This window comes from Perissodus microlepis, chromosome 5 (genome assembly GCF_051167445.1).
Source record: "Perissodus microlepis isolate ML-2025 ecotype Zambia chromosome 5, ASM5116744v1, whole genome shotgun sequence".
NCBI classification, from domain to species: Eukaryota; Metazoa; Chordata; class Actinopteri; order Cichliformes; family Cichlidae; genus Perissodus; species Perissodus microlepis.
The window spans coordinates 12,727,991-12,741,385 of record NC_140465.1 but is presented as its reverse complement, the minus strand read 5'-3'; the positions used below and the strand labels follow the sequence as shown (position 1 = coordinate 12,741,385).

General features: G+C 40.6%; 1 protein-coding gene across 4 annotated transcripts in view; it reads left to right on the top strand.

Annotated features, from left to right (window-relative positions):
- plxna1b (plexin A1b) overlaps positions 1–12,775 on the top strand; it is a 181,244-nt gene extending 168,469 nt beyond the window's left edge. For 2 of the 4 annotated variants that reach the window (XM_084927943.1, XM_084927942.1), the window contains exons 24-32: positions 1,734–1,880; positions 2,306–2,465; positions 3,679–3,782; positions 3,982–4,078; positions 5,729–5,919; positions 8,036–8,205; positions 8,523–8,735; positions 8,822–8,972; positions 9,259–12,775. In XM_084927943.1, coding sequence (XP_084784069.1) covers positions 1,734–1,880; positions 2,306–2,465; positions 3,679–3,782; positions 3,982–4,078; positions 5,729–5,919; positions 8,036–8,205; positions 8,523–8,735; positions 8,822–8,972; positions 9,259–9,354 — 1,329 coding nt within the window. In that variant the 3' untranslated portion in view covers positions 9,355–12,775. Of the gene's footprint in view, positions 1–1,733; positions 1,881–2,305; positions 2,466–3,678; positions 3,783–3,981; positions 4,091–5,728; positions 5,920–8,035; positions 8,206–8,522; positions 8,736–8,821; positions 8,973–9,258 lie in introns of all 4 variants that reach the window. The other 2 variants (XM_084927941.1, XM_084927940.1) reach the window with 1 other exon arrangement.
- The last annotated feature ends 620 nt before the right edge of the window (positions 12,776–13,395 follow it).

Genomic DNA, 13,395 nt, shown 5'->3' with positions numbered 1-13,395 from the left:
ACAATTTCAGAGTTCAGTCAGGTGTAAATAGAGATGGGTAAAGGTCAAGTACCTGTTCAAAGAGATGGAGCTTTTACCTACCAAACGAACAAGAAATGGGAAAGCAAATCCTTACCCTATCCATTACCCTATTCTAAGCATTCACTTGTCCTCTCTTGCACCAGCTTGTGTGGGATCACATGGTCACTTTATTCTGCTTTAGAGAGAATTTTAGACGGATTATAAAATGTGATTGCTTTAGATTAATTCAATGAACAAATGGCATATATTATAATTAATTTAACAGGACACTGAAGTCAAAAACACTGTAGCGCAGCAAAATGTCTGCACGACACAATGCTTTTAGAAATGTATAGCATCAGTGCTACTTTTCCTCACTGGCACCATTTGAAGGAGACAGAAGGACTGAGACGCAGCGCAGAGCTGGTTTGTATGCTGCTAGACAGAGAGGACGTCTGCCAGTGTGCTGTGTTTTCACCATAGGAGGCAGGCAGTGCTAGATTATCCCACAGAGTTCATCTGACAGCTCACCAAGATGACTGACTGGCGTTGATGCATGAACATGTCCAATGAAGCTCGGAGGGCAGCACTTGCAATATTCGGCTTTGCCTCAAGGCACAAAGCTGCGGACAGAAAATGTGAATCACTGGTTAAAAAGCACTAATGTGAACATTATCACACCATGAACGCTTTTAAATACACACACACACACACACACACACACACACACACACACACACACACACATATATATCCTCATTTCACATTTATGTCATCAGTTTTGTCTGCAGCGATAAGCATGTACTCGACAAATTGCTCGCTGAGATCAGAGATTTGCACAGCATTGCAGCACTAAGTTATTCTAAACAAGCAATGATTAAGATAGATTATCTAAACCAGTAATTCTCAGTCTTTCTGACCTCTGAGCTGCAAGTAATTAAATCATAATTTAATGCTTTTTCATCAGCGCACCTAATTTGAAGGTCATAAAATATAAATATATCCCAATTAGTTAAAATCAACACTGTTCAGTGTTAAAATATTAACAAGAAGTCAGGAAAGACGGCACATGAGGAGAAAATACAAAGCCATACAAACAGGCAGTGCTTAGTTTGCAGGCCTGCTGAACAAGTGAATGGAAAAGAGGGGAAACAGAAACGGAGTGTGAAGAAAAGAGAGACAGGGAACCCAACATCCCAGTGCTTGTTGCCCATTTGACACGTCTCACACACCAAAGTGCTTCTCCCAGCGTTTTTCACCCCTCAGTCGTTAACCTTCTATTAACTTCTCCATCAATTGCCACTCACTCACACTCACACTTTCTATAATTTCTCTCCTCCTTGCTCACTCACTTGCTCACACACACAAATAGTGGCTGTTTTTTCTTCCTGAGGAAGAGACACAGGGGAGAGGCTGGAGGTTGTGTCAGGGGAGGAAAAAAGGGTTTTTGTGTTGTTCTGTTTTTAGCGTGCTGTTAGCCAACACAAGCCGTGGCCTTGTCCTTTACTGCTTCGCCTGTGGTTGTCTTAAAGAAGATTAGAAATATAATTGAAGAGTTGCTCTGAAAAGCTATGCACTTTTTGCTGTTGTGTTTTTTTTGCTTGGAAAGTTCTTGAACAGTTCAATGTTCAGTTTTCACTTTGTACAGTATGTCTTTCTCTCCTTTTGTCACTTTTCCTTGATACCTGTCTCTTCCTACTTCATAATACAATTGCGTGTCTCACTTTTTGAAGGAATGTGCCGGGGAACCTCTCTTCATGCTGTACTGTGCCATGAAGCAGCAAATGGAAAAGGGGCCAATAGATGCAATCACAGGAGAAGCCCGCTACTCTTTGAGCGAGGATAAACTCATCAGACAGCAAATTGACTACAAGACTTTGGTCAGTACTCAAAAACATACTTTCTGGACACAGACGCATTTGTTTCTGAACAAGGTTGTAAAGCAGATGAATGCTTACAACTAAAACAGCGCAATGATGCAGAGCTGATATTTGTCCAGTAATTTTGGAAAATATTCTTTTATCAAAACAGGATCCAACCTGCTAAATCATTATTCATTTCCATTGTGATTACAACATCAAAAAAAGTAGAAAATGCCTGTATCGATAGGAATAAATAGCTAGCTGTGCACCCCTTCTGCTCTTTAACACTGATTCTGAGGTGCCATATGAAGTGTTTCTTTGCAGGTCAAACACAACCACAGGGTCATGCTCTAACACATCAATAGTTATTACTTCCAGTCTGTGCTGACCCTCTGCTCTAAATGTAACCTGTGCTCTTTCCCTTCCACCCTTTGCATTTGTAGACGCTGCACTGTGTGAACCCGGAGAATGAAAATGCTCCAGAGGTGACAGTGAAGAGCCTGAACTGTGACACAGTGACACAGGTGAAGGAAAAGCTGCTGGATGCTGTGTACAAAGGGACGCCTTATTCCCAGAGACCGAAGGCCTCAGATATGGACCTTGGTAAGGAGCTGGAAAAAGTGAACAACATACAAATATCAAATCACACGGAGAGTCATAACACACAGCTGCACTGCTATGGGAGATAAAGAGGGAATTGCTTCAAGAGCTCTCTGACACAGAAGGGAGGCACTTCTGACAGGAGTGGGAATTCTGATCCTAAAAAAACATCTAGTAATGTGTTTAAAAGTCCTTAAAACTGCACTACACTCACTCTGAATTTGATCTAATTAGAGTAGATTAAGTCGTAGAAACCTGATTTGCTGTTTGGAAGTTTAAGTTTATGATGAGAATTGATTGGTGTGCCTAAAAGGGGCACTGACTCTGTCCATGCTATGTCTGTCTTGAAAGTAGGGCTGCACGATTTTGCATAAAATGAGAATCACGATTTTTTTGCTTAGAATTGAGATCACGATTCTCTCACGATTTTCTTTTCCAGTATAAATATTTATTGCACTTATTAACTGCACATCAACTTCGTAACAGTTGAGACTGAACATAAAAACAATAAATAAACATAAAAACAACAAATGTCTCACATTTTGTCGTTTCCGCAAAATGTTGTACTACTTGAAATTCCGTCTCCACCGTTGCTCGACACTGCGTGTATAGAGCAGGTAGTGCAACAATAGAAAAATAGTTGCGGGACGGCACTGTGTAGCGTTTTTCTAGGGTGTTGATCATTCTCCTAAATCCCTCGTTTTGCACAGTGTTGATGGGAGCCATATCTTTGGTCAGGTGATAAGTAATAGCCTCCGTAATTTCTTTGTGCCTGCGGGAGTTCGACGGGTATAGGGAAGCGCTGTATAAGGTTCCCGTTATTGATGTTTGGGTGGTTGACCGGGACGGATTTTCTCCTGTCACTTTCTCGTCATCCCCGACGTGCTCTCCGTTGTTTTTTCCCTGCTAATTTTAGCAGCCGGCTTCTGTATCACGTGGTATAAGGCTCTGCCCTTGTCATTTGTTGAGCAGGAAGAGTGAGCGCTTGTTTTCATGCAGATTACGTCCCGGATCAAAATGCGGTACAATCGTCGTCTTTTTTTTTTTCTTTTTTTTTTTTTTTTAATCGTTGTCATTTGGAAATGAGATCGCACATAAGTATGAATTGAGATCGCGATTTTCTAACGATTAATCGTGCAGCCCTACTTGAAAGATTCTTATTCCCTTTCTATTAAACATTACAACCTTACTTAGCACTCCTGTGTGTGTCTGACAGAATGGCGGCAGGGCAGGATGGCTCGTATCATCCTTCAGGATGAAGATGTCACCACTAAGATCGACAATGACTGGAAGAGACTCAACACCCTAGCTCACTACCAGGTAACCAGCTTCTTAATACAGCACAGAATCCCTGGAAGCTATGCTGGAGAAAAACCTCTTTGCTTCTTATTGATGGCATATTTATGGATTCTTAGGTTACTTATCAAAATGAAAAATCCAGAAATAAATTCCATGTGAGCACTGTGAAAGTTTCTTTGGCTGGACAATAATCTTGCTGCTGGTTGAATGTCTGCTTCAGGTGACAGATGGCTCAGTGATTGCCCTGGTACCCAAACAGAACTCGGCCTACAACATCTCCAACTCCTCCACATTCACCAAATCCCTCAGCAGATACGGTACGAAAGAAGGTGTGTGTGTATTGTATGTGTGGAATTATAAAAATTCTGACTTGTTAATTTTATTTATTTATTTATTTGCAAAAATTAGGATGTTGTTCATAGAAAGAACCTTTAAAAACGTCATTCAGAACCTTTCACATGTTAATTTGGCATCTGTCTCATCTACATTAGCAAATTAGCTTTGCTTTTCACACCTGTTTACATGACCTGGGACTTGGTTCAAACTGTTCCACAAATACTGGTTTCAATTTACATACTTTGGCCTGGAAGCCATTAAATATGATATTGCTAATCAAGTATTTGTGCCCCTTATCAGTAATATAGTAAATTTCTCTGCACAGTGTTTTAAGTGAGTTCCAAACCTTTGAAAGAGTTTCGTGTCAGTTCTCCTCTCTGCTGTAGAGGAGTGGATAGTAGCTTTATTATTACTCACTTACTCCACAGTTCTGTCCACTGATGTTCTTCATATCTTATGTGATAAATTATTACAGGTGTAATATTAGTTCACATGAAAGTCTAACAGACATAAAACTGATGTCCTTCATTCAGCCTAAAGAAGCAGATCAGGAAAATAGAGCTGTTTTTCATCTGGTTATATTAGCTCACTTAAACTACTTGTTCTTGTGTTTGCCTTCCTTCGTCTAAGTAAAGTTGCCTGTGGGGGGGAAAACGTCTAAGCGCTGCCTCTGAGCATGACCACACCATGATTGTGTCAAACCTCAGCTCAGGAGTACTTTTATGTCACAGACAGCTACCTGAAGCTGCCCTTGTATACATGATTGTGCAGAAGACTGTTGAATGATCCCTTAACCTCAAACATCTGTTCAAACAAATGCTTGGCCTTCTTGGGGGCATACATGGAAAGCAACAGCGTAGCTAAACACAGTATAGTGGTGGTGCACTGAAGTTGTTGCAAAGGAATCAGAAATCTTGAAAGTTTCTTACATGTGTGAAATCAAAGAGTCACATGGAGAACAGCATATTTTAGATACATTTTTAAGCTAACAAAATGTCAGAGCTGTCAAAATGCCATATTTGTAATAACAGGTTTAATGTTGTGAAGTAGATCTCAGTTCCTCATGACGTTTTTCCCCCGTCCCCCCCTCTCTTCTACCTCTATAACTGTACAGAGTAACTCTACTCCAGAGCCCTGCCACTGTGGCATACACATAATACTCACTAACACCCCCATCATATTTGCTCGGAGCTTACCTGGTTCACATTCTGTCCTGACAATTTCAAACCCCTCAGTCCTTTGCTGCTTTGTCACGCAGCTGACAAGCATTCAAAGTGGAAGCGTAATACTCTGTGTCACAGATATGACATCAATGTCCGACAAAAGGAGAGAGGGGGCAGGTGAGAGAGTGACAGATGAATTTATTTTGCTGTGAAAGAGTGACATGTAAGTAGAAAAAGCTGTCACATTTCAATAGTGCTTTTAACTTCACAGTCAGATTTTGCCGTCTTCAGCTATGCCAGATATTTCATTTGTCTCATTGTTTTTTCTTCTTATATAAATGTTTCTCCTTGAAATGGTGATTAAGACAGCATGAGTCATAATTTATAGCATTTAACGCACAGAGCAGCATGAAGGTTTTTGGCTCTTTGACTTGTTTCTCCAACACGTCCTCCTTTATCTCTGTGCAGAGAGCATGCTCAGGACAGCCAGTAGTCCAGACAGCTTGCGTTCCCGAACACCCATGATCACCCCTGACCTCGAGAGCGGCACCAAGCTATGGCATCTGGTGAAGAACCACGACCACTCAGACCAGAGGGAGGGAGACAGAGGGAGCAAGATGGTGTCTGAGATCTACCTGACCAGACTGTTGGCCACAAAGGTAAAAAGAGGCTGCGTATTCTCTCACACGCACACACACAGCCTCAGCCAGAAGCCCGACTCCACCACATCCCTGTCATGTAGCCCATTTCCACCAGCAGCCCCTGTTGACCTTTGTTTGGTGGTGGTCTCTAAGCTCATTAACATTTTTCGTAACCTTTTCCACAAAGACACACATATGCAGAGTCTTAATTAGGAGGTTGACCTTTGACTATTGAGTTGTTTGGTTGGTGTTAGTGGGCCCTCTGTTGGTGGCCTCGGGGCTTTTAGGCCCAGGCCAGTACCCCACGATCATTATTCACCTAATTCCTCCATGTCCTCCAGACCACACTGTGGAAGCTGCTTAGGTTTTTATGCAGCATGTGTCCTCAGATGATGATCAGAGAGGTTGGTTTAAAGGCTGGAGTTAGGTCAAGTGTTTGTGTTGATACTGTGCAAAAACAAACGGCAGTCGATTTGTATTTCTTCCCCGAGTTAGTTGTTAACCACTATGGAGCAGTGTGTGACTGAGCCTCCATGTCTGTTAGATTAGTTTGTGAAACAGAAACTATTTTATTTTCTTTAACTGCTGAAGCTGCTAAAGCAACAACAGCTTTTCAGAGCTATAAAAGAACAGCTAAGAAATGGCTGTGAGGGCCTTGCAGCCATATATATTTATGTACAGTGTAATGCACACGTTTCCTATAAAGTAAAAGCTTTTGCCCAAATTCATACTTCCACTAAAATAAGTGATGATAAAATAATGTTATTTAAGGATTAATTTTGCAGTGTTAATTACCTTCAAGAAACACCTTTGTTTTATTTTTGCATTAATTGTTACAAACTGCACTTAAGCACAAGGGAAAAAAAAACTAAAGTCATTAAGAGAAAAGCTCTTATTCAAAATGCACCCATTTGGTTTCACATTTCCTCGAGAGTAAGAGTGGTTCTCTTCTCTGAATAACGGATTCCAATGATTAACTTGACGATATAATATGATAAAATGTTGCCTTCAACACAAATGTTTTAGTCTAGTTAAGTGTCAGCATTTGCTGTTCGGGCCAGAGAAACGAGGGGGTGGATAAAAAAGGGTTTTATTAGATGTATGAAAAGCCAAATTAGCATTTTTTTTATTAAACTTGTTAAATGTGAGAAATGGACGACTTTAATGTGTGAATTCTGGCACATCTTAAACACACACACAAAAACACGTGGCCTTCTGTTGGTTTCTGCTCATATACCACTGAATATAAGCATACCTCTTTGCGTTAATTATAAAATGTCATTTGTCCATACGCTAAAACCATGTCAGGTTCTTGCTCTCATTTGCAGAGCTCCCATGAGCTCCCAGCTATGAAACTGCAAGGTTAGCTGCACCAATGCTGCCTCAACTGGGAAGTGATTAACATACAAGCCAGAGGAGGACAAAGGGGGTGGGGGGGACCTAAAGCATTGCACTTTGTTCTTATTTATTACAGCCCCCACAGCTGTGTGTGTGTTTAGGAAGCTGATTTGTTAATGTGTGAACGAATACAAAACTGCAAATTCATCTTGTGGCTGCTTCAAAAAAGGTTTTGTAAAACGTGGCCTGTATGCTTGAAAACGGGGACGAACGTGCCGAATACTTGTGGGAAATATCAAATCATTTCAGCTTCAGAGAACTTTGTTAGGATTCTGAATTCTCCAGAGTTGTGCGATGTGGTGAAACACTGCAGAACAGCCTTAGGCTGAACTCTCATTGGGCCCTATCCTAAATACTGTAAAGAACACTAAGTGCTCAACATCATCAAAAATTCTCCCAAAGTTGAAGTACTGACAGCAAAGCAGAGTACCTGCTACTGACAGCCATCGCCTGCAGCCACGACAGCAAAGAAGAATGTGCAAGCAAAGGCAGTTGTGTAACTGGACTGTTGAAACATTAAGTGTAACGGGGACAAAACACTTATCTCTATATCTATATGTCCATCTTTGGAGACAAAATCTTATGTACACAAACAAACTGGCACATAGTTTTCCACATTTCTAAAATTTATTTCACCACTTTTTGCATGCTGCTGTTTGCGTGAAAGCCCCAAAGTGCAGGAAAATGTCAACTAGTCTAGTAAAACTCCTAATCCAGTATTGACTCCTGTGCTCAGGGTACGCTCCAGAAATTCGTGGATGACCTGTTTGAGACCATCTTCAGCACAGCGCACCGAGGCAGCGCTCTGCCTCTCGCCATCAAGTACATGTTTGACTTCCTGGACGAGCAGGCAGACAAACACTCCATATCAGACCCTGATGTACGGCACACTTGGAAGAGCAACTGGTGAGTTTGCGCGTGTGTGCAAGCTGTGAAAGGGCATGACTGGCAATATTTGATTGCTGGTTTGTGTTTTGTTGGAATTGGTGTTGCTCAGTAGGAACAATATTGGACAGTAAGCCAACAAATATGGAACACTTTTACATTGCTAGTGCAGCAGAATGCACCACGCTTGTATTTTTCCCTGCCAGTTCTAGTATCTAATCACTCGAGACTGCTTGTTCAGTGTGTATGCAGCTTAATGCACTGGTGTGGTATCTCTGCACATTAATAGACCAGTCCCTGTAGCTCTGCAGCTCATCCTTTTTTCTTACTGCTTCCAGTCTTCCACTGAGGTTCTGGGTGAACGTGATCAAGAACCCACAGTTTGTATTTGACATCCACAAGAACAGTATTACAGATGCCTGCTTGTCTGTGGTGGCTCAGACCTTCATGGATTCATGTTCAACCTCAGAGCATAAACTAGGGAAGGACTCACCATCAAACAAGCTGCTTTACGCTAAAGACATCCCCAACTATAAAAACTGGGTAGAAAGGTATGTAAGCATGGCGGATTAGACGTGAATGTTACATTTGTGTGTTTTGTTATATTTCATACAAATATTCAACTGTTTTCGTCCAGGTACTACTCTGACATTGCCAGGATGCCAGCTATCAGCGATCAGGACATGAGTGCCTACCTCGCAGAGCAGTCACGCCTGCATGCTAACCAGTTCAACAGCATGTCAGCCCTACATGAGATTTACTCCTACATCATCAAGTACAAGGACGAGGTGAGATTTAAGTCTTAGTACTACCTAAGAGAAGGAAACAAAGCTTTACTAAGGTACATACTAAATACAAGCTGTTACTTTTGTCTGTATACAAAGACTTACCTTCAGTCTTATTGACATTTAAGAGGCGATTTAGTCGGGCTAACTGAATAAATTAAACCAACTTTTGCATGCTTTATGACCCAGCCACGTGGGAGTCCTGTAGGAATAACATCTTTGTGCTTTGAAAGCAGGAGCTGTAAGTTTTTTGCAGCATTTGCTGACCTCTAACCCCTTTCCCCCCCAGATCTTGTCAGCTTTGGAGCGAGACGAGCAGGCAAGGAGACAGAGACTGAGGAGCAAGCTGGAGCAGGTCATCGACACAATGGCGCTGACCAGCTGAGGACCATCGAGCACCTCCTGCTCCTCCTCACTCCTCCTCTCCATCTGTCTCTCTCCCACGTTCCTCTCACCCAGACAACAAACAAAACTCCAACCCCCAAACAATACGACAGACGAAACTGCAAAAGGACCGAGGCAGTATACTGCAAAATGGGGGGATTCGGCAGAGATGGGCGGGGCCTGTGTACGCTTACATGTGTATGTGTGTGTGTTTGTCTGCAGCTCCATACAGTGTGTCTGTGTGAGAGGCTAGGACACGGGACGTTTTTTCACACATACATACATGGAGAACATGTCAACTCGACAGCATTTGATTATTGTGGATGTCGGTGTTTGTGGTTTGCTTGATTTTGATTTCAGGAGTTTTGTTGTGATGACGCGATGGTCAGGAAAGAAACAACGGAAGTCTGGAAAGAACTCCATATACGGCATCATTAGCGGAACGGACCAATCTGTGATGAGCCAATGGAGAGAGGATCTCTCTAGGTCATGTGACTCCAGATGTCACAGTTAGAATTTTTTTTCTTTTTTGTATAAATGTAATCAACTGCCCACTCTCTGATCTCTCGCCACTTGTATTACTGCTGAATTTGCACAATTTACAGAAACGTTACAAAGCAAGACTATATAGATATTATATATAAATACAGCTACGTTTTTAAAGAAAGATTAGGGAGTAAACTTTTTTTCTTTTCTTTTTTCTTTTCAATCCAACAAATACAATAAAAATAAGACAAAACACGATTTGATATTACGAGTACAAAAAAAGTGGACAAAAAAACAACGAAAAAAGAAACAAAAAAGTCGTACTGTGCCATGTTTTCTTTGAATGTTGTTTAGTGCAAAGACATTTTGTTAGATGGAATGTGCTACCATATGATTTTAAATATGAACATGCCTAGTGACTGAAAAGAAGTTTTTGAATAACACCCCATCATAGGATCCTTGTTGAAAGTGACAAAGAAGACACACAAAGTCGCCCATCTCCACATCTTCCAGGTAGAGTTCATGGTGTCACGGTGATAACATGAAGTTGCTGTTGTTTCTTATTCAATCAGTGCAATCTGTTGGTTTCACAAAGCCAAATATATACCTACAGGATGGTTGCTTTATCATGGCCACGTTGGTGTCTGTTTCTTTAATTCAAAGGTCAAGAGGTGACAGTTTAGTGGCTCGTAGTTTAGTGACGGAACAATGAAGTAGCTACATTGCACTACCTTAAATATTCCTCTTTGCTCTGACCCACCCTGTCTAACTTTCCAGAGGTCATGCTTTTGTGTTAGCCATCCCTGAAAGGGTCATTTTCTGACGGTTCTGCAGGAGCAAAGTCTTTATTTACAGACTCTGTTCATTCAGGAACCACAGTGAGGTCAAGTAGAACTTCACTGTGGAGAAACAAAGTCAGAAAAGCCGTTTCCAGCCTCAAGCCACTTTCCCCCCTTTTTTCTGTTCTCACAACAGAGGTGCAAAGAAAAGACTTAGTGTTATTTCTCCACCTCGAGAACATATATGTTTGAGACATGGGTTTAAGCTTTCTGTCCACGAGGAGGGTATAGAAGTGTACAGAGGTGAGACACTTTGGTTCATTAACTACACGAGGCTGAGTAATCCTCATCTTTGCCTGCAGCTCTTGTTTCAAAACTAGCCTACTGCCATGTGTGGCTTAAGCTTTTTATATTACCGCTCTCATAAGAGGATTTCTTTGTTTCAGTTTTTTTTTTGAAGTCTTGAAGTCACGGTTTTTGACTTTATGGTGAGAAATAAGAGGGGTTTATTTCTGCTTGCCGAAAACCAAACTGTGGTCTGTATATTGTTTTTGGTTTTTTTTTTGTTGTTGTTGTTGTTGTTGCTTCATTTGTAAATTGTATACTTTTTCATGATGAACAAAAGCTGTTTGCCATTTTTTTGTAATCAGGTTGTTTTTCTGGTTTTGTTTTTACTTTCATTTGTTATGTGTAAATTGTACATTTTATGGTACGCAGAAGACAAAAGTCTCTTCAGTTTGCCTGAAGTTGAAGTACTTGACCGAACTCAAGGTTTATTTTCCTGATCTCAAGGATCAAAATGAAATTGTTGAATCAGATGAGCGTCTGTGTTGTCGTGATGGAAATGTGACTTGCTGCTTTAAATCTTGTACCTTGTTTTTCTATCGAACATTAGGGCTGTCATTTTATGCTGATCATAAATGCTGTCCAATCCTCTTTTGTTTACTGTACATGTCTGAGATGCAACATGACTTCTACAGCTGTATGCTTACGAGCCTCATCCCAATACTTGCTGGGACTTGATAGCTCACTATGTACCTGCCAGTCTTAAAGGGACCACTCTGGCCATGCTTGGATAGAAATTTCTCCTTTTCATGTCATCATGTTGGTTACACATGTTACATTATTTCTAATAGAAATGAAAACCTTCACTAAAATGTTCTTAGTCTATTATGAAAAACAAAAAAAGTAATCATTTTGGATTTTTTTTTTTGTTTTTACCCCCCTTCTGACTTTTTACTGCATTCATACATTTTGGTGCTCTTTCTGTATAGATCACGTGGCATGGAAATGAATGACTGCTGAGACTCAGTGGTGCTGTTAACAGCAGTCCTCTGGATGGTCTGTATGAGTGCAGTAGGGACAAATTCACTCACTCCCTCATCACACGGACAAAAACCAACTGAGGCTGTGGTGTCCAGCTGATGATCTGTCAGGCTTTTCAAAGACACTTAGACATTCTCAATCCATTCTCAGGTTCATGCTCCATTTGTGTCCTATTCCACTCGTAGCTCTGTTGATTAAACGACTGCTGGGGGAGTCGTGCTTGTTTATCATTTGCATGGCTACTTGCCTTTTAAATTGACCTTCTTCTCAAGTCCACATGTATTTTTTTTCCAGCTGCCCTTCTCTACTATTCATTTTTCACTGTTTACTACAACAGCTGACTTGTGTTTATTGTTACTCGGTGGCCTAAGAGTGTAGGCTGTAGATTGAATTGCTGGGTTTGCTGCTGTTGTCACCCTTCAGAGTGAGTAGACTCAGCTTAAAGTCATGTTTAATTCTCAGCTTCATCACATTTTTGCCTTTTCAAACCATTGCTGAATCAAATGAAGTCCTGGCATCATTCTGTGTTGTTTTTTCCTGCTCGCTTCTGATTCTTGGAAATTCATTATTTCTTTTTTTTTTTTCTCCTTCAAAATGGAAGTTACATAGAACCCACGGAAACGCAAAGCAAAGGAATTTCAAGTATAGTGGCTAAAGAATTTTAATACTACAATAACTGATACATTTTTAGAGTTTCAGACTTGAAGCGACTGTCACAAGTTTGCAGGTTAACATTCATTGTGTAAATATTCTGTTATTTCCTATTTTGCAGATTTACTACTTGTAAATAAACACGCATCAAGGAGAGATTAAACATTTTTTGCTAAATAATTTGTGGCTTGGGTTTTATTTTTTCGTTTTGTCATCAGCCGTGTTTAGAGATGAAAATGTTGTTGAGCAGCTTTGTTGATACATGTCTTTGCATTAATCACTGACACAGTCTGCTGTACACATAATTTGAGATCCCCAAAATCCGCTACTCAAATGTTTACATTTATGCTGCCCCCCCCCCCGATGGACGATTGAGTCACCCTCACAACTTTAAACAGTCTTTTGCCAGGAAAGTTTAGCTGCCTGCTTTACTCTGACCACAAGTCCCTAGTCACACCCAGGGGTGGATCTAGAGAAATTTTCTTAGGGTGGCATGAGGGTGGCAAAATCAAAGCCTGTTTTTCCAAACACATATGCAGGTGGTTACATATGGTTATAATGATTCAAATGCAGTAAGTACACACGTTTAAATAAATACATGTTTTAGTAAATTTTTATAACTTCAAATGCAAATATAAATTGTACATTTTATAAACATATACAACTATTTATCTAAAAATGCAGCCAATACACCTGCCGTTTTTTTTTATTTTTTATTTTATACAACAATTTCAAAATATTACTAAAACTAAAATGAGAGAACAATCAGGTGTCGCAATAAGATGCCCCAAAAATTATGT